Here is a 22065-nt window from a genome sequence, read left to right on the forward strand (position 1 = left end):
ACGTATATCTTTATATCCCAGCACTTAGCAGTATTCCTAGCATCTATGGAATACAAGAGTTCAATGACTACAATGAATACATTGATTTAATGAGTGCAACACTGAACAAAAATCAATGAAGGCAACAACAAACCAATACACGACAATGGAAAAAGGACTACAACTCAATACTCCCTACTCTTCTTCAAACTGGTCTGCCATTCACTACATTACATATACTATGTACATTTGGTTGATCAAGCTCAGCATTACACTAAGTTTTCTGGCGCCTTAGACCACATTTACTACTTACCATTTGCTCCAAATAACTAGTCCATGAACATGAATTCCTTGAACATTTTACACGCAACAACTAATCTCAGTTAAACCTGGATATCTAAATTGTAAGAAAAATTTGATTTCCAGGAGTTCCCGTTATGGTGCAGTGGAAACGAGTCTGACTAGGAACCATGAGGTTGCGGGTTCGACCCCTGGCCTCGCTCAGTGGGTTAAGGATCTGGCATTGCCATGAGCTGTGGTGTAGGTCACAGACTCAACTTGGATCCTATGTTGCTGTGGCTGTGGTGTAGGCCAGCAGCTACAGCTCCGATTAGACCCTTAGCCTGGGGACCTCCATATGCCATGGATGTGGCCCTAAGAAAAGCAAAAAAAAAAGATTTTCAAAGTCAGCATAGGCTTCTTTCAAATAAAATACCATTTTAAAAGCTTACTGTGATTAAAAAAGAGATTTAGATTTTGACTACAAATATTTCCCCCAAATTGCTGTCATACTAAGTACAATGTATAGGCAGTATATTTACTTATATTTAGCTCTGCAAGAACCATGCAACCAAACATACATGAAATCCCCAAAGGATGCTAAGATTTTACATTAATCAGACACTTTGACGTCTACCACCTAGCCTCTGAATCAACTGAAAATGAGTATGACAAGTATGTTTTGTTCAATTCCTTGAGGTCTGCAGAGAAGCTATAGAAGCTATAGGGAAAGAGCTGGGTAACCCACCCCAATTAAACGAAATAAAGGATGAGATGAGTAATAACTTCGCTCCGACCCAAACTGAGTGGAGGCAACGTGGACGAGACGCTCTGCTCTCTCACTTACTTTTGCCACACCTTCTCCCCAAGGTGCACGCTCTTGTAATGAACAGTGAGGTGGTCCCTACGGCCAAAGCACTTGCCACATTCTTCACACTGATGGGCCTTCTCACCTGAAAGACCCAAATACCTGGATTACAATGTGCATTTCAGGGTTTGGGTTTTTTTGTTTTTAAATTTTAAATTTTTTTATTTTTTGTCTTTTTGCCGTTTCTTGGGCCGCTCCCGAGGCATATGGAGGTTCCCAGGCTAGGGGTTGAATCGGAGCTGTAGCCACCGGCCTACGCCAAAGCCACAGCAACGTGGGATCTGAGCCGTGTCTGCAATCTACACCACAGCTCATGGCAACGCCGGATCCTTAACCCACTGAGCAAGGGCAGGGACCGAACCCGCAACCTCATGGTTCCTAGTCGGATTCGTTAACCACTGAGCCACGACGGGAACTCCTTTTTGGTTTTTTTTAACCCCTAAAAACAAATTATCCAACAGTAAAATACGATGGTAGAAAGTAAAGCCACCCTTTACCTGGCCCTTATATTCCTACTCAAATACGTGTCTTCAATGAATCTGTACTTATTTCCATGGATGTGAATCCTCTTCCCCACTTGGAGAAGCAGTCAGCAGCCTTCTGCTGTAGACTTTAAATCCTGACTTTGAGTGTAACAGAGTAAGAGAAGTGAAAGGACTTCAAATCTTGGGATTGTTTTTAGGAATATGTAAGTCTGGATACCAAACACTTCGAATGAACACTCAATCAGGATGAGGCTGTCGTACTGTTTACAAAAAGGACCTGAACATTTTCAGATCTTTGTACTTTACTTTTAAAAGATTTTTCAACGGTGGGGATTTCTTATATTTGCAATGAGCCAAAATACAAAGGAAAATTCTAGACGAGTGCGGTTTGTCATCTCTCTTCTTCTATTTCCATTACAAAGGCCTGGCCTTTAAAAACCACTGTCTCAACTTAAGACTTGTGTGTGATTAGACCATGTGACCTCTAGAATTAGGAATTTAGAACTCTCCTCCTGAAAATGGAAATGCATAATTCCAGCAAAAAAAGTCATCAGACATCTCTTTAGCATCTCTTAAAAGTGGTAATAACATCCGCAACCTGCCTCATCGGGATCATTTTAAGTAAATGTTATATCTGTTGCATACTTTAAATTACATTTATAATAATAATAATAATCACCTGTTCTACTGTGCTCACAGAGATGGCTCTTTCCCATTATTGTGCTCATTAGCTGGCTCTCTTAGCACTTCCTGAACATCAATCTGAGAGGAAAATATGAAAGAAATCCCCCAAGTACAAAAATTATAAATACAGTAGAAAGATCTGAAATTGATCAGGATTATTAAGGTACTCGTCCAAAGACAGGATTTCAAAAATTTACTACTACATAAATTTTAACGCTCCAATGATAATAATTCTCTCCAAACATCTAAGTTTTGCTGAGTTCTTTCAAATCCAATCAAAATGAGAAATATTATCTTGGCTTCTCCCTTCAGAAAAGTGCCCACAGCAATTACTGCACACATCCACATAACATGCAAAATGCAGATTTTGAGAATTTGATGAAAACAAACTTCAAAAAACATTCTGTAGTCATGAAGGGTAACCATTTTGGTTAAAATTACAGTGACCAAAAAAACACGTCATAAAATTATGTCCCTTTCAGACATAATCTTTTTAAAAAAGGTTTTCAGAATGGGCATTACGAAGGGGTGATCAAATATACCAAATTGTTTAAATTATAGCCAGCACAAATATGATGTGGTATATCCTTTTCAGGTGCTTCTGAAAAGGATTTTGGAAACATCATTACAAAACATGCCTCACCTGAATGTATTTTCTTGTGCTTTGTAAGGTGATCGTGGCGAATGAACGTTTTCCCGCATTCGTCACACTCATATCTTTTATCGTCATGATGTACTCGTAAGTGAAGTCTATAAAGAAAAAATGTGAAGACCATTGACACTAAGGACACAGAAGGACAAACCTGATGAACTCTAAATGACGAAAGCTGGGCTGTTTAACTCAACCATGCTCATTATTATTAATTAATTCTTTGCTCCATTTCTGACTTTCAGGGTCTGTCTCACTTTCATCACATGACTCCAGGGTTCCCACTCACCTCTTTGAAAAGCACTTCGACGTCCACTGCTTCTAAATGACATTCCTTCTTGACATTTAAGATCCTAAATCTCTTTCCTGGAACCTACCAAATGTCCAGAGTCATCGTCTGATGTCGCAGGGGGGGAGCAAAAGGAGGAGTGGACTGGATGGAATTAGAACTGGACCAACGGGGTGGGTGCACAAGTGACTTAAACATGGGGTGACAGCTAAGTACTGAGGAGTCGTCCTACTCTGGACAACTGACACCACTCATCCACTGACAGTCGAGAATTTCAATTTTATACATCATCGACAGACAACCACATTTCACTATTTTTTTTTTCACACTAACCAAACAAAATGTGGCTCATTTTATTTTATTTTATTTTTATTTATTTATTTATTTTTTGTCTTTTTTGTCTTTTGGTCTTTTGTTGTTGTTATTGTTGTTGTTGTTGCTATTTCTTGGGCCGCTCCCGCGGCATATGGAGGTTCCCAGGCTAGGGGTTGAATCGGAGCTGTAGCCACCGGCCTACGCCAGAGGCACAGCAACGCAGGATCCGAGCCGCGTCTGCAACCTACACCACAGCTCACGGCAACGCCGGATCGTTAACCCACTGAGCAAGGGCAGGGACCGAACCCGCAACCTCATGGTTCCTAGTCGGATTCGTTAACCACTGCGCCACGACGGGAACTCCGTGGCTCATTTTAGAGTCACCCAAAGACAGATTTTAAAAGGTTACTGTAAAAGACGGAGATTAAAATTCATTTCACTTGAACTGTTTTTATCCCCACAATCCTCCATTTACATGGCTCCTAGTGAAACAAACAGCCTTCCCAGTCAAGCGATCAAAACAGATATTATTAACTCTGCTATGACTACAACCAGTAAAGGGACTGGACTATATCTGAAGGGGAAACATTCTGTTTAAACTTAAAAAGAGGTAAATAATAAGTGAAACTATGAAAGTTAAATTCCTAAGAATGTTAATAAAAATTAAAATTGTACACAAATCTCAAAGTAGTCACCTTTTATTTAAAAAAATCGTTTCATAAATTGCAACTGTGGTCAGCAGTCAGTTACAAAAATAGTTGCATAAGTTATAATTAACACACAGAAGACATTCTAAGATTGAAAACAGCAGAGTTTTCAATTTTGTCATATTCCCAATTACTAAAATATTCTCTGATATTAGGAGTAAAAAAAGACAATGACTTTAGAACATAAGAGTTTTAATGAATTTTGATTCAAAGAAAAGTAATAAATACCTAAATGACAATGACTTAATACAGGAAAGTAGTCAGCAAACTTGATGACGAGGAAATATTTTAAAAACATTTTAAACCACAGAGTGAAGACAAATATGAAAAGGTATAATACAGGAGCAAAAGTCGATACAGTGATGTTTCTGCACAACTGTGCTTATCGTAAGTGCTAAGACATGTTTTAATTCATCAAACAACTGATGCAATGACAAGAAAATAGAGTTAAAATGGAGTATAACTTTATCTCAATATGGGGGAAAAAATGACTTGACCTACCTGTATGAGCTTCCATGACGAAAACTTTGCCCACAAATACTACAAAGATGAGGCTTTTCTCCACTGTGGATTCTCAAATGTTCTTTCAAAGTAGTTCTGTATTTAAAAAATATATATTCAGCTACAGATTTTTTATTTTTCTGATTTCCAGAAAGCTTACTAGAAGAAGGGTGTTCCAGTTAACAGATACTTCTGACCATATTTTTGCTACAATAATTTTGCTCTTTATTAGATTAGCTGCACCAGCATACAAACATGTTTAATATGTCTCTTTCCCTAAAAAAGCAAACAATTTCACTTTGGCTTCTTTGCCACTGGTTTGTTCAAAGATTGAACATACAGCTTAAGTGAACTTCCAAGAAAATCAAATGATAGATGCTCAAATGTCACTATTAAATGAGGTAAAAGTGATGTAAATTTTAGTGAAGGGTATTTAAAAATATGTAAGAGATCCAGTTTATCAGCACCATTCCTTTCAAATATGTGCTCAAAACTCATTCAAAGAATGATTTAAGGCAAAAACAAAAACAAAAACCAAAAACACTTTACAGGTGCTTGAGATTTCCAGATATCAATGTGAAAAAAGGAAACCATATGAAAGCTCTAACAGTTACTAGTCCTAAATTCTCCAGCCCTACTGACCTGGAGGGGCTCCTGCTGCATTTCCTACAGTCTAACATTCAGAGATTTCCCATGTATGTAACTGCTGAGTAAGGATGGACAAAGTTATTTTGGGGGGCTTCTAACCATCACTACCACCTGTTTTGGGTTGGGGTTTTTTTTGGCTGAACTCCCGGCACGTGGAAGTCCTCAGGCCAGGGACTGAACCTGCACCACACATACCAGTGACAACACTGGATCCTTAACCTGCGGAGCCACCAGGAAGCTCTAGTACCACCTGGTTTTTGTTTCACTCTCACCTTCTGTGGTGCATAAAGCCTGAATCTGAAATGAAGGTAGATCTCTGCCAGTAGGGGGTGCTCTTCCACAGGCCCACCGATGAGATCAGTGGGTCTGCAGGTACACCCAGCTTTGTGAAAATACCCCTGAAACTACCCCTTGACCCCGCCCTACCTAGTAAGTAATTAAAAGTAAAAGGATAAAAAGTTTGTTTTGTTTTTGAGTTTGTTTGCTGTTTGTTTTTACAGAAAGATAGTAAGAGGGGGAAAAGGAATTTATAATACATAAAATAAACTTTATAATCTACCAATCTAAGTTTTTATATAAATGGAGCCTAATGATTTTCCTGCCACTGTACCCATTTGTTTTTTCAGGAAAGTGGCATTTTTTATTTTTTTTTTAAATTATGGAACTTCCACATACTGAAGAGCACAAATATACACATACTGTTTAAAGAATAGTGTTATTTAAAAAGATAAGCAGGGTAAGACCACAGCCACTGTCGTCCCTTAGAACACCTCCACATGCTCCTCCCTGGTCTCATCCTCTCCACGTCCCTCTCTCAGAAATACCTGTTTATGGAGTTCCCATCGTGGCTCAGTGGTGAATGAACCTGACTAGGATCCACGAGGATACGGGTTCCATCCCTGGCCTTGCTCAGTGGGTTAAGGATCCCGCATTGCTGTGGCTGTGGTGTAGGCTGGCAGCTGCAGCTCCGATTCAACCCCCAGCCTGGGAACCTCCATATGCCGCGGGTATGGCCCTAAAATGGAAAAAAAAAAAAAAAAAAAAAAAAAAAGAAATACCCGTTTAGGAAAGTATTCCCTTCCTCTGCTTTATACATACATAGTACACATGACTAAACAATATACCATTATGTTTTTGAAACACTGAGTAGCAAGCACAACCCTGACAACACCACTGCCACTGGATAAAGTGCCCACAAAGTAATACAAACAGGGTCTTGGCATCAGGCTGGCTGCAGCTTCCCTGAGCGTTAGCACCAGCCTTCCCAGCATGTCAGCGGGCAAGGTCATGACCAAATACTGCAAAGCACAGGGTTCATCACAACCAGAGCATTTGACTGGCTGGAGGGACCTGGTCCTGGAAATCTGGCGGAGACACAGTCAAAGTGAGTACGCTGCTGCACACGTTCGGCTTTTAGGCGTACCGCAACCTAACTTCTAATTCTCACGGATGGGTCAAAAATGAACCGTTCTATGAAGTGAAGTGAATGCTGTCAGTTAAATCAAGCGGCCGGGCATAAAAATGACAGCAGGAAGCTCTTTAGTGCGCAGCAGCAGAGATGAGAATCTGGGTCAGGAGCGGGTCACGGGAGTTGCTAGTCCATGGGCATGAAGTCTTGTTATGCAAGATGAGCAAGCTGGGGAGATCCGCTGTAGCGCACGGTGCCTGCAGGTACCAACCCCGAGCTGCGCACACAGACTTCTGCTAGGAGGGCAGCGATCCCCATTCACTCTCCTCGCCTGAGTTCCCTCCGGCTCCTTCCCGTATCGGAATTCCTACTCCCTGCAGCCCTGGTCTTCCTCATGCTGGGGAAGCACACCTTTTAGCTGCTTCATCAGAAAGATGACAGTGAAGGCTAATTTTACGACATCATGAAAAATATCTTTGTTGTCCTCAGAACTAACAATGTGACTAAGAACAGAATTCAAGCTAGGAATTTATCTTCTTTCAGCTTTGGAAGGTACAATCGCAACATTGAACTTCTAGTGTTGCTGTTCAGAGAGAAGTCCAAATAACTAATTCATAATTCAGTGTATTTGACTTTTTCTCTAAGAAAAAAACAGAAGAACAGAGAAGCTCCCCTTTGCCTGCAGTTCTGAAACAGAAGAGTGGTGTACTTCCGGGCAGGTTTATTTTCATCCAGTGTTCTAGGCATCTGATGGGGCATTTCTGTCTGGCAACTCTCGTCTTTCAGTTCTGGGATACCATCTTGAATTCAATTTTTTTTTTAATTTAAATTTTTTAAAATTTAAGTATAGTTGATCAACAATGTTGTGTCCATCTTGAATTATTTCAGTAATTTTTTTTTCCTTCCATTTTCTGTTCTTTCCTTCAGCCCTCTTGCCTGGTTCTCTAGTTTCTAACCTTTATTTCACAATTCTGTATCTTTTTGCTCTACTTTCTGGGAGAACCCCTCAACTCTGTCCTGCAGTCTGTAAGGTCTCTACTTTGTGTATCATGCTTTGAACTTCTGGGGGCTCCAATTTGCTAAGTCAGTGACTCTTTTGTCTAACATGTTTTTCCTGTTTAATGGATTTTATATCTTCAACTGAGGATATTAATAATAATTGCTTAAATCTTTTTTTTTTTTCAAGTTTTCTTCTTCCTGTATAATCCATTTCCTTCCAGCTTTTGTTTGTTTTGTTCGTGTGTGTGTGTGTGTGTGTCGGAACCAAACTTCCATGTTAAAGGTTCTCCCTCTGGGTCTTGTGAGTCTTCCCTACAGGCTCATGATTAAGGATTATGTGAGATGCGAAAAAGAGATGGGTCAAAGAGCAGGGTGGGCCTTGAGGCCTCGGAGTTTCACGGTAGGTGATCTGGGTGTATTATTCACCAGGGAATGTATGTGTCCTTTGGTTGCTTCTGATTTCAGGGAATTCTTTTCTAAGGCGCTGCCTGGAGGGTAAAATCTAAAAGCTGAGATGTCAGCAGGGACAAGGCCTGAGCTCACTGCTCTCTGCACTCAAGCGTACAAGGACCGGAATACTCCATCCACACACCTGCCTGTGGAGAGGGCTAGTGTCCAGCAGCAGTGGCCTGTGTGGTGATGCAAGAGAACCCGACGATCTAACTTAACTCCTACAGCAGTCTTGACTCTAGCACTCCTCACTGCGCCTGGCCTTCACCCACGCACACTCCAGAGGTATGTGAGCCTGCCAGATCCTGGTGGACGCTGGGATGCAAACTCAGTTTGCAGTTTCTCCACGGCCACTGTGGGACTTGTCTTCCTTAGACCTGCCAAGTCAGGTACTGCTGATACACCTGCTTTCCAGCTTCTAAACTGGTGCTGCTCTTGTCATTTTTCTCTTCTCCTGCCTTTGCAGCTTATGTCTTTTAAATAAATAACCTTTAATGTACATTTAGGGGGGTTTCACAAAGAGATGAAATGATACCTATGTTAAATTCACCATCTAAATCTGCAAATCCTGACTTCATATCACCTTCTATAACATTTTATTTTTTATCCTTAGATGTCAAATTAAAGCATAATTCAAGTATCTTGTGTCTTGTGTTACCCTAATCCTTATAAAATACATTGATTAATTATTTCTACGTAACAGTACCAGGATTTTTCTGGGTGTTTAGATAATTCCTCACCTTTCTCGTACTGATTTTCCACAGATAAAGCAAGTCCATTTTCTCTTTCCACCATGGGTACACTCTATATGGCGTTTCAAATTTCCAGTGTCATTAAACTGGCGACCACATATATCACATGGAAAAGGACCTAGAAAGGAAAAAAATAACGTGCATCTAAAGTTTAAGAAGAGATACTAAATTAACATTTGTGTGTTATAAATTCATACATACCACCACTAGTGAATATATCATAACATGATCAACTATAGTTTTCGCTTCCCTTCTAGATTGGCTATTCCCAGCAGACAAGTTATAATCATCTCTAGATACCTAGAGCTGAACATGGCATCTAATATAATTTATTATATTAGATAATATATGCTACATACCACATTTCTGGGGAAAGGAGGTAATGAGAAACTTTCAAAGAATGAACAGAGAACTGAAGGGACTTCATGGTTTGGAAATGTACTGTTCCTCCTTATAACCAAAAAATTTTTTTTTTTTTTGTCTTTTGTTGTTGTTGTTATTGTTGTTGTTGTTGTTGCTATTTCTTGGGCCGCTCCTGTGGCATTACTGTTGTTGTTGTTGTTGTTGCTATTTCTTGGGCCGCTCCCGCGGCATATGGAGGTTCCCAGGCTAGGGGTCGAATGGGAGCTGTAGCCACCGGCCTACACCACAGCCACAGCAACGCGGGATCCGAGCCGCGTCTGCAACCTACACCACAGCTCACGGCAACGCCGGATCGTCAACCCACTGAGCAAGGGCAGGGACCAAACCTGCAACCTCATGGTTCCTAGTCGGATTCGTTAACCACTGCGCCACGACGGGAACTCCCCCCAAAAATTTTAATGATATTGTTTAGATCAAAAACACTGTGGCACAATTCTGTTCAGTCTTACGAAATTAAACACACCTTTTTCACAGTAATACTGACATTAGCTGGATTCAAAATTTTACCAAATAACAACCGAAGAGAAGACAAGAGTTTTACTGAAGGGCAGACTGAAACGATGACAAAAGATGTATGAAAAAGAAGTACAGTTGGCTCACTGTGCAGCCCCCATCTGTGGATTCAACCAACTGCAGATAGAAAATATTTGAAAGAAATTCTGGAAAGTTCCAAAAAGCAAAGCTTGAATTTGCCATGTATTAACAACCATTTACATAGCATTTACAATTATTTAAATAGCATTTACACTGTGTCAGGTATCATAAGTAATCTAGAGATGATTTACGGTCTCCGGGAGGATGTGCATAGACTCTATGCAAATCCGACACCGTTTTGTACCAGGAACTTAAGCACCTTGGACTAAGGTAGCTGGGAGGTCCTGGAACCAACCTGCACGGATAGGAAGGGACACCTGTATTCCTTATTGCACAATACAGCCTTGACTATAGCTGAAGGCAGCTGTTCTGTCACCCCTTCCCGAACAAAACACTTCAAGGTCCTTCAAAAGTTTTTCAGATGACACGACTGGAAGGCCCCATGCTGGAATAATTACCCACCTCTAGAAGGAGGTTAACATCCATCTTGAATGTGGTATCCATAAATGAATGCACTATTCCAGATCAATTAAAAATCAGCGAGGTGATTACCTTCCTAATTCTGAACAACACATTTTTATGAATATACTTTAAAACGAGAGCTGTGTTTGTCAGTCATATGACACTGCTGGTTCAGACCATGTCTGAAAAGCCTCTGCTATCTATTAAAGCCACCCTGAGAGTGAGAAGTTTGGATTCTGTACCATTTTACGGCGCCACAATCCCAACGACGAAAAGACTGTTTCCAGGAGCACAGCTTTGCATTTACTTATATTTTAACTTAACTTTTTTTTTTTTTTTTTATAGCATAGAGGGTTTTTTTTTTTTTTGCATTTTTATTTTCTGCTAATCAACTACCCTAGCTTAATGTTGTCTAGCATACTCATAAAGAAGGTATTTTTCTCTAAGTTGTCAATTAAAACACTGAATAGGACGGAGAAAAGGCTACTTGGGATGACAATAATTCATCCTTGAGATGATCAAAGATGAATAATTCATCCTTGAGATTAGGTCATGAATGTGCCTAACTGTGCTACCATCTAGAACACAGGTCTCCACCTTGGCCAGAAGCATGAGGAGAAAATTCATCAAATGCACTACTGAATTCCAAATACACAAGGTTTCTTGCGCGCTCTGAAAAAAAAGAGTTTTTTTCCCACAACAAAAACACCTATCCCAGGCACTCACAAACCTATCCCACAATCGACGGCAAATGAATGCAGTTTGACCATGAACACATCTGCCCCCCGGCCCAAACCTCACAAAAACCCTGGATGTACTCATTTCTAAGAACAGCAGCAAATCCACGCCTTCCTAAGTTATGTGGCTTCCTCCCAGTGAGTCCACAGCAGCCGCCTCCTCCGGCCCGATGTGAAGCATCGATGGTTGCTAGGATGCTCCTGGAAAGAGAAATCTGCTTACCCAGATGGAACTTTTCCTGATGCTTTAATCGTGCAAATCGTGATTTGAAATGCTCTTCACAATAGGTACACTTAAAAGGTTTATCTTGAGAATGCAGAATCATGTGTTCCTCCAAGTGCGGTCTTCGAGTGAAAGATTTCTTACAAATCTTAAGAGAAAAATGCACATAAAATGTAAGGGGACTTGAATTTAAAATAAAAAGCCAAAGGTCATGATGAGAAGCAAACACAGAAATTCAAGTAGTCAAATGTCTTCCAAAAGAAAAAAACTTACTAAAAGTATAATCGACTAATGGTGCAGAAAAAAATGCCTTGCGGTAATTATAGTAAGACATGATTTTATTAAATTGGTTACTAAAGGCAGCTGAATTTCAATGCCTTGCATTTATAACAGGCTAAATCCTAAGATTACATAGTACTCTTACTATCTTAATCCTAGTCAACATTTCTAAATACATTTAATTTATATTTTAAATCAATTATATGTCATGAATAAAAGCTTTTACCATGCTTGCCACATATCTGATTAGGAAAAGGAGTAAGAAACCTCAGAAAAAATACTTAAAAGTGTATCTCTTGAAGCTGTCAGGAAGACTATAGACACGACTTTAAAAAGAAATTTGGCAGGTGTCAGATTCAGAAAGAGACAGGAAGGGGTGCTCTAACAACGACACAGGAAGTACCACACACCACATATAACAACGCGGCAGAGTGTGTGTCATACACCAGGCATAATAACAACACAGAAAGTACCATACACCAAATATAACAATACAGCAGAGCGTGTATTATACACCAGGCATAAGGCTAAGTAATTTGTGCATTATTTTACTCAATTCCCACAATAATCCTCGGCAGATATCATTATTATCATTTTATAGCTGGATAATAAAACTTAATAAGGAGAAGAAACCATCTTACACAGATCCAAATAATTAATAACTAACTTTGATTCCTAGAAGCTGAAATCAGAGAAAGGGTAAGAACGTTTCTGTGTATATAAATTGAAGCCCAGGTGTAAGGAAGACCAGAAGATAGCTGGTGACTCCTTTAAACAATGTTTACCTAAATAATGAAACAGTTCTTTGGGTTGTTGCAGAATAAAAGTACCTACAAATTCTTTGCATCTCCTACCACTGGAAATGGAGACTTGTTCCACTCGCCTTCAGTCTTCCCTGTTGCAACAGCTTGTTTGACCAACAGAATTTGTTGGAAGTGATGCACTGAAACTTCCCAGGTTAGGCCGTAAAAAGCCAGAAAGCATTCCCTTGGCTTCTGGGAACACACACTCACTCTGGGAGCCTAGCTGCCATGCTAGAAGTTCAAGGAGCCCCAAGAAGAGGCCACCAGCCAACTGTCCTTGCCAAGCTCCTAGCTGTCCACCAACACCAAGTGTCCAGCCATGTGAGGGAGCCACTTCAGAAGCAGCCCCAACCCGGACCAGATCAGAGAGTCCATCATCCATCAGCTGAAAACAACTGAGTGACTTCAGGGGACACTGAAGAATTACCTAGTAAAACCCTGCCACACATTCATGTTACTGACCCACAAAGTGATGAGTTACAATGAAATGGTTATTTAAGGCCACTAAGCTTTGAAGCGGTTTTATAGGTGGCAACAGAGAGCCGGAGATGGAGGGAAAATTCTAACATTTTATATTCAGTGCAAGAGTAATGTCACTATTTATATAGAGAACTATAAAAAGGTGGTATAGTGATTACCATAAAAATAAAAACTAGGATTTCTATTTTTGAGGTCCATCATCTAAAAACAGCAGGCTTAATTTACAGAAATATTAGGATAACTTTGTATGAAAGAGAGATTCTAAAAATGATATAAACTAGGTTTTACTTTAAAATCTAATTACTTTCCCAAAAGGTCACACTACATTTCATTTGATTTTCAACTACAAATTAAAATCTCTTACATCACATTTCCAACTTTCACTCTTAGTCTTCTTAATGGAAATAAATTCTTGTGCATTTTCTGGATGAAATCTATAAGAAAAAAAATAAGATTATTGGGAATAGATTATATCAGTTAAGTCGATACTCTGGCTGATAATGTTAAGAGTAAATACAAGAATCAGGCACTGATTCCTTTCTTAAAGAGACAGACATTCCTTTCTTAAAGAGACAGGCACTATCATTTTAATATATGAATGGGTGTGCCTAAACTTATACAGAAATAGTCAAAGTGTAGTCATATTTTAAATACATTCAAGAACCTATCTATTCACAGATAATCTTCAAGGCAAACTCATTTGATTTACGTTGGTCTATATTTCAGTAAATTTAATTTCTCAAAGTTAAATATGGATTACCATACTAAATATCCATTCTCTCACAAGGTTTTATACACCACAGACAAAGCTGAGCATAAGGAATACGTTTCCTAGAGTTCTAAAACCGTTTGTGTTGAAAACATACTTGTAAAATCCAAGACAGAAAACCCAGGATAACAAAAATGCTCTATCTGAAACTTCTACAGTATAGACTACAGTCTTTGTTTCAACATCAAAACACTTAATTTCAATACCATGAGTAAAAAAACGTCAGCTAACACTGGCTGTTCTTTTCGTAAGAAATCTGTAGTCTAGGAAATGTTAAGCAGTGAAAGAACTGGAGACAAGCCCTCCAGAGGTGTTTCCGGCTTGCTGCGTATTTAAACGAGAAGGCACAATAAAGTATATTACGGAAGCAAGATAATACTTGCCTCTTAACATGCTTGGCTAAAGTCTTCTTGCTTGCATGAAGTTTATTACAATAAGGGCACTTGTGCTCCTTCTTATGAAATTCTGTTTCATTACTGTGCTTCTTTCTGTGAACAGTTAGGTTAGACTTTGTCGAATAGCGCTGGTGACAAATATCACACTCAAAGGGCTTCTCACCTGTGTGGACACGCGTGTGGCTCTCATATTTCCCTACAAAAAGAAATTTAAAGTTAAATTCAGTACATTTACTACACAGTGTCTGAAAGTTGACAGAGGAGTAAAATTTCACGATTAACAGTATATTTAAGAGACACACCCACACCCAAACCCAACCTAGAAAGACTCAATTTATATCTTGGACAACCCTCAAAGCCTTATTGCTTTGAGGTTAGTGCTCAAAGGATGCCTTTTCTCAAAATCTTGGGTCATTCCAAAAAACCAATTATTCATGTTTACACATTTTAAAAACCGAAAGTCTGGGGAAATTTTCTTAAAATTCTGTTAGCGAATTCTCCGAACTTAAAACTTTAAAATGTATTTTTTTTTCTTTTATGTAAAAAGGACCTTCAGCAAAAGATCTACTCATCATTTGAAATTTAGAATTTTCATATTTTACTTTTACTACGTATGGCTATGAATTGAACAGTATTTTCATATTTGACAGACCTTTTTTTTTTTTTTTTTTTTTTTTTCTTTTTAGGGCCACACCTGTGACATATGGAAGTTTCCAGGCTAGGGGCTGAATTGGAGCTACAGCTGCCAGCCTACCCCACAGCCACAGCAACGCCAGATCTGAGCTGCATCTGGGACCTATGTCGCGGCTTGTGGCAACGCCAGATCCTTAAACCCACTGAGCAAGGCCAGGGATAGAACCCGACATCCTCACAGAGGCTATGTCGGGTTCTTAACCTGCTAAGCCACAACAGGAACCCCGACAGACCTTTTAAAAATACTGCAAAAGGTAAATATAATATGTTATGTATCCTACATATTTTCTTCTCTCTTCCCACAGAAGGTAATCTGGAAAGGGTACTACAAATCTAGAATACTCAACAAAATTTAGACTTCACTGCTGCCTTCACTGTAGAAGACCTCTCCAACCTAGAAGACATTAGGACACGAGGACTGTCCTCGTGTATGCTTGATACTAAGCTACTAAAGCCAGCATACATGGGCAACATCAAGGAAAGGAAGAAAAGGACAAAATGAACAGGCATCATGTATAGACACCCAGAGGCACACAAACGCCAGATCTGTATGTTCTGAATGCATCTCTAAATTCTGTTATAGGTTTCCCCAATAGAAAGAATCAAGAAATTTTTTTTAGGGCCACACCCACGGCATATATATGTATGTATATATATATATACATATATTCATGTACATATATGAGTACACAAAGGAATACCACTCATTCATAAAAAAGAATAAAACAATGCCATTTGCAGCAACATGGATGGCCCTAGAGATTATCATACTAGGTCAATTATGTCAGACAGAGAAAGACAAATATGACACCACTTATATGTGGAATCTGAAAAAGACAAACTTATTTACAAAACAAAAACAGGCTTACAGAGAGAAAACAAACTTATAGTTACCAAAGGGGAGGGGAGGATAAATCAGGATTATGGATTAGTAGATACACACTACCAGATATAAAACAGATAAACAACAGAGATTTAATGTGTAGACCACGGAACTATATTCAACATCTTCTAATAACTTATAATAGAAAAGAATCTGAAAAAATATAACTGAATAACTTTGCAGTACACCTGAAACTAATAAAAAGTCATAGATCAACTGCAGTTCAATAAAAAAGTAAAAATTAAAAACAAAAGAAATTTTAACACACCCTGTCCAAAGAGCAAAGTTACAGTAAAACATGAAATAAGAGGATACATTTTGGCTTAATTTTGATTTATATTCCTTCTTAGATGAAAATTTCTACATTACAGAGGCAGAAAGCATCACAGATAGAGGCAGGCCAGGTGGATTCAGGCACCTGGATAAGAATTCTGACTCCGTAAATTGCAGGCTATGTGACCTTAGGCAAGTAACCTTTCTAAGTCTCAAATCTTTCTCATATAAAAAAATAACAATGGAATAACAAAATATATTAAAGTAAAAATGGAATACTAGTATTTACCTCAGAGGAATGTTGTAATAAATGAATACACATAAAACACAACTGTGTCTAACCTATTATAAGGTATCAATCGATGTTGGCTGATTATTGTTACTTTGTCATCAATGTGATCAAAGTTGTGAATGTGCACATCTGGTAGCTTAAAATAGAAATTTCAATTAAGGGTACTTTGAGGGGGAGTTTCCATCATGGCTCAGCAGTTAACAAACTCGACTAGTATCCATGAGGATTCAGGTTTGATCCATGGCCTCACTCAGTGGGTTAAGGATCTGGTGTTGCCATGAGCTATGGTGTAAGTAGCAGACATGGCTTGGAGCCGGCGCTGCTATGGCTGTGGTGTAGGCTGACAGCTGCAGCTCTGACTGGACCCCTAGCCTGGGAACCTCCAGATGCCGCAGGCGTGGCCCTAAAAAGGAAAAAAAATAAAATAAAATACTTTCAAGGAAAGGCAAATAAAATTAAGAAAAAATTCTATTAATATGAACAGCAATTTTCAATGAAAGGCTTGGCTTTGTCCTGAAAAAAACAAATGTATACATTTTTCTTCTGGCCAAAGCTAACATGAAGGTACAGCATTTCAGCCATACACTAAAAAAGAAAAAAAAAAAAAAAAAAAAGATAAAATCCTATATATATCATGGAGGTTAGAAAAAGCCCCCAACCCAAAATATTCACAGGCCACTGAGGGAAAAAGATAATCATATGGAGTTCCCATTATGGCTCAGTGGTTAACAAATCCGACTAGGAACCATGAGGTTGCGGGTTCGATTCCTGGCCTTGCTCAGTGGGTTAAGGATCCGGTGTTGTCATGAGCTGTGGTGTAGGTTGCAGATGCCGCTCGGATCCCGCGTTGCTGTGGCTACAGCTCTGCTTCGACCCCTCGCCTGGGAACCTCCATATGCCGAGGGAGCGGCCCAAGAAATGGCAAAAAGACCAAAAAAAAAAAAAAAAAGTAATTATCTACTTAAAATAAATTTATTACATTTATCTATATATGATTAAATTTAATAAACACATAGTACATCATCTAAAAATTAACTGCAATGCACTTACATAAGAATAATGAGGAAAGGGAACCCAAGGTATTTTTTTCTTTTTTGCTATTTTAGGGCTACACCACAGCCACACCAATGCCAGATCCGAGCTTCATCTGTGACCTACACCACAGCTCATGGCAACACAGGATCCTTAACCCACTGAGCAAGGCCAGGGATCGAAGCCACATCCTCGTGGATCCCAGTCGGGGGGAACCCAAGGTATATTTTTTTAAGGTGGGGGAGGATGACAAACATACGCAAAGAAAAACCCAAAGTATGATAAAAACCCACTAGGTATCTAGGTCAGCCTACATGATGATCTAGGCATCTTTTACATGCATTGATGTCAACAAGTTCAGTTAGCGTTTGGGTACCTAGCAAATTCGCTGTGTGATCTTCATCAAGTTGTACTTTAAACTCTGTCTCCCTGAATTATTAACACTTCATGGGGCTGAGAAGTAAATGAGTTCATATACACACAACACTTACAACACCCCAGCACACAGTAAGCAGTAGGAAGTAGCAGTCATTATTATCGCCACTGTTAGGAGTGCTCTCGCCGGAAGGACACACAGACACATCTCAAATACGAGTCCCCGCTGTGGTGCAATGGGATCGGTGGCGTCTCGGGAGTGTTGGGACACAGCTTTGATCCCCGGCTCCAGCACAGTGGGTTAAGGATCCCGCATGGCCCCAACGGCAGCTTGGATCTGATCCTTGGCTGGGGAACACCACAGGCCGCAGGGCAGCCAAAAAAAGAAAAAGGGAAAAACAAAAAAACCAAACCTCATAGATGTATCTCAAATATAAATATGCACACACTTGGTTTATTAATATGTTAGATCAAACTAGGGTCTCAGCTCTCTGAAAACACTGCAAAACTTGGCTTTGTCCCCTGGCTAAAAAGGCCGAGTACCCCCTCAGTTCTCTGTCTGCCACTGCAGGGGCGTGACTGCAATTTATCCATGTGCAGACACGCCCTGGCACAACCACTTCCTGCTGTGGTCAAGCGACCAGAGCTGGCTAACACGGGACTTTCCTGGGGGAGAGGTGTTCTTGCAGGTCCCACGGTGAAAGCTGTGATGACTTTTCACAGACATCACAGATGAGCAGGATCTCCAAAAACAAGGGCTGAGCGACGTCATGGCTTAGATCAATGTTTTACAAACTACAAGTCATTCGTGTTCATAAAATCAATTCTTTGCGTTGTGATTATTAGGAAGACAGAGCAGGAAATATCAGAGTCCATTCACACCAGATGCGTGCAATTATTTTGCTTCAATGTATGTATGAACACACATTTATAAGTATGTATGTTTCATAATAATACATGTATTTTTGACCTTAAACTATCCTAAAAAAAAGTTGGAAAAGCACTGATTGGTGTTACTTTTTACAGAGTATAACCAGACCATCACTGTTTTAATTTCTTTGCGGAAATGTTTTCTGAGTTGATTTTAATCTTTCTTTGTTATTATAACATGGCATGCTTGTACTGGATTCCTTAACATGTGTTACACATCCACCGGATGTGAGAAAAGATACAGAATCCAAACATTACCAATTTGTACACACAGCCCACAACTGTAATTTGGCAAAGATAGGGGTCATTGCATGGAATTAAAAAAAATTTTTTTTCCTTGCTTGTGAAAGTTTTCATATTTCACAATTTTTCATAAACTTCCTTTTTAAATTATGTAAATGATTCATACTTGTGGTTTTACGAAAAAATAAATCAAGAGTATACGGTCATAGTCCTAAATGACTTGCCAGTCATTTCTGGAACAGGACCACTCTTACCTGGGGATTAACCTTCCATGATTAACACAGAGACTCAGGGCTGAAAGCTAACTTACCAACCCCTTAATGCTCAGGTCTCCTGATTTTTATACTCAAGTGAACAAGAAGAGCAACTCAATAAAAATCTTAAATTATAAAAAAAATTTTCACCAAACCTTTTATTTTCTATCAAGATGCCTTTGCTGGAAAATTGCTAAATTAACAATTAGTAGAATTTTCCCTTTATTTAGAGTCCAGAAGTTTTTGCTTGTTTGGAAATAAGTATTAACATGTAGCTGACTATTAAAGCCATCAAATGGCAGCTAAATTAAAAATCAAAACCACTTTTAACTATTAAACTTCCATTTTTCTACAGACCACTGAACTTAGCAAGATTTAACCCCAAGCGTCTGGAAACCCAAATCGAACTAGCCAAAATTCAAAAAAATCATCTGAAATACAGTGCACAAAGTCCAAAGAGACAAGTGAAAATACATAAATTTAAATAATTCATTGACACTTAGAATCTCTAAAGTAAAAAAAAAAAAAAAATTCTTATTTTATTAATTCAAATTTTATGCACAGAGGCACTGTTGAGCCAGTTATCTGCATAGATTTGAATTTCTGAACACCACGGCAGAGACACAACTTCTCAGGGAAAGTCAGGTAAACCTCTAAAGAAATCCCATGCTTAAATCAACTGGTAGGGAAGGGAGGAGTGTTCTCAGCATTAACATAGTCAACACATATTTCTTTCTTTTTTTTTTATGGGGCAGTGTTAATTCAATAATCATGTATATTGTGCAATTCAAATATTCACTTGAAAGACAGCAAAGCATTAATCAGAAAAACACAGTATTCCCTCTGAGAATACTAATCTATGCTCAACCATTCTTGGTCACCAACAGGAAACACAAAATTTCATCCACAACATTTTTCTGACTGAATCCTGGTATAAGTTGTGTTCCAAATCAGGAGACCCAAAATTTTCCCAGGATAAAACTTGACCACGTGGCTCATTCCATATGGGTCATGGGAAATGATTATCAGATTTCATATGGACGTTTTACAAAGAGAAACATCGCCACATTAGCTCATTACTTATCTCATATGCTAAATCTTAAAACTATATCTTGTATTGAAGCATTTGGCACACGCTAAGATATACTTAACTAAAACATCTCACTGGAAAGTAGAGAATTATGCCACTGTTGTAACTCTTCCCTATTCAGAACCGAGTGGAATCTGTCAGGATGGTCTAGGGAGTCAGATCTTTGAAAAAAGCTACAAAACATTTTCTAGCTCTAGAAGAGATGAATCCGAGGAAAGATTTTAGTTCCCAGCAGAAATGACAAAAAAGATAAAATTATCCAAATTTTGTCTCTCACCCCATCTGTCATCTTCTCCCTATTTTTGCCTTTTCACCCACTAGGTTTCTGGTATTAAGGGTTGGAAAGGTCAGAGGACTCTGGTTTGCATGCAAATAGGCTGCGAGGAGGAAAGCTGGCAGCCTAAGGAAAAATGTAACTGGATCAAGAGTCTCACTCTGAGCAACCATTAAATACACCAAAAAAGATAAAAGATCCAAAGCAATGGAATCAAATGAATAAACTACATATTGTGGAGCTAATGGTTCCTGCAGAAGGTCTCAGGCTTATGATTTATCTCTCATATATCCACTCTAGGACAGCACGTGCAAAGCTTCTTACACGTCCAAAGTCAGAGGTCAACCCTTCATCTTAGTTCAACTAAACAAGAGCTTACTGAAAATGTATTATCTGAAATGATCTGGACTATTACAAAGGATACTAACCAAAAGTAAGACAGGGAGTTCCTGTTGTGGCACAGCAGAAACGAACCCAACTAGGAACTATGAGGTTGTGCGTTTGATCCCTGGCCTCACTCAGTGGGTTAAGGATCTGGTGTTGCCATGAGCTGTGGTGTAGGTCGCAGACACGGCTTGGATCTGGCATTGCTGTGGCTGTGGTGTAGGCTGGCGGCTACAGGTCCAATTAGACCCCTAGCCTGGGAACCTCCATGTGCTGCAGGTGCGGCCCTAAAAAGACAAAAAAAAAAAAAAAAAAAGTAAGATAGACACAAAACCTTCAAGCACACAATCTAATAAGATAAATGAGTTAACAATCAAAAGTCTGGGTGGACATTTAAAAAGCCGTAAAAAGGAGTGTGGGTGATATGAGGGTTATCAGAAAGCAGCCGTTGAATGGTTTTACTTGAAGAAGAAACAGGACTTCGGAGAGGCGATGAAGGAGGACGTTCAAGAAACACAGGTCTTCCTCCATCTGCACAGTCCTTTGCTTCCACCCATGGCTGGTCCACTGCAGTCTACGTTCAGTGCAACTCTGAGCTACCCTCGGCCCACACCCCGTTCCCAAGGCTGCTCATCTGCCCAGCCCAAGCCTGCAACAGCCCTCTGGTCCTTTCCAACTTCCTTCTCTGCACTGAAGCCAGCATCTAAACCCCTACAGCTGGCTGTCATTTCCTTTGTCAAAGTTTTTCTCGTGTTTCTATTGGTGACTGGATCAAGTCTAAAGTCCTCTGTGCTGCACAGAAACCACTCAGAACTTGACCTCTGCTTATCTGCCAGTCCTCATCTCTTGTCACGTCTATTAGGCCTCCCTGCTCACCTTGAAATCACCCTGCCCTTAGCAGTTTCCAGAACACAACTACCTCAGTGTCTCTGCACGCGTAGGTCCTTTTGCCTTGTAAATTCCGCCCTATTTAGGTCTGAGCTCGGATGCTACCTGCCTCAGGAACTCCTTCCTGGTTGCTCTAATCCTCTGTCCTTATCCTGATAAGACTATCTTTATTGTAACATAATTGTGTTTTAGCAGATACTCATTAATTTCTAAGAGTCCTGAGGACAGAGAATATATCACATTTGTTGACTGTTTGGCATAGCAGGGAGAGTCAAA

The 22065-nt window shown here is 39.5% G+C and overlaps 1 protein-coding gene across 8 annotated transcripts in view; it reads right to left on the minus strand.

The window, feature by feature from the left end:
- ZBTB41 (zinc finger and BTB domain containing 41) overlaps positions 1 to 22065 on the minus strand; it is a 43629-nt gene that overhangs the window by 17658 nt on the left and 3906 nt on the right. For 4 of the 8 annotated variants that reach the window (XM_084979340.1, XM_021064480.2, XM_084979336.1 and 1 more), the window contains exons 3-9: positions 14167 to 14374; positions 13379 to 13448; positions 11453 to 11600; positions 9002 to 9131; positions 4757 to 4852; positions 2939 to 3045; positions 1106 to 1211 (exon numbers count right to left, since the gene is read on the minus strand). In XM_084979340.1, the coding sequence (XP_084835466.1) occupies positions 1106 to 1211; positions 2939 to 3045; positions 4757 to 4852; positions 9002 to 9131; positions 11453 to 11600; positions 13379 to 13448; positions 14167 to 14374 (865 nt within the window). Of the gene's footprint in view, positions 1 to 1105; positions 1212 to 2290; positions 2374 to 2938; positions 3046 to 4756; positions 4853 to 9001; positions 9132 to 11452; positions 11601 to 13378; positions 13449 to 14166; positions 14375 to 22065 lie in introns of those variants that run through there. The other 4 variants (XM_084979339.1, XM_084979337.1, XM_084979338.1 and 1 more) reach the window with 2 other exon arrangements.

This window comes from Sus scrofa, chromosome 10, assembly GCF_054392235.1.
Source record: "Sus scrofa isolate SSC_HxYL_T2T_F1_AM1 chromosome 10, Sscrofa_HxYL_maternal_Yorkshire_Landrace_v2.0, whole genome shotgun sequence".
Classification (NCBI taxonomy): Eukaryota; Metazoa; Chordata; class Mammalia; order Artiodactyla; family Suidae; genus Sus; species Sus scrofa.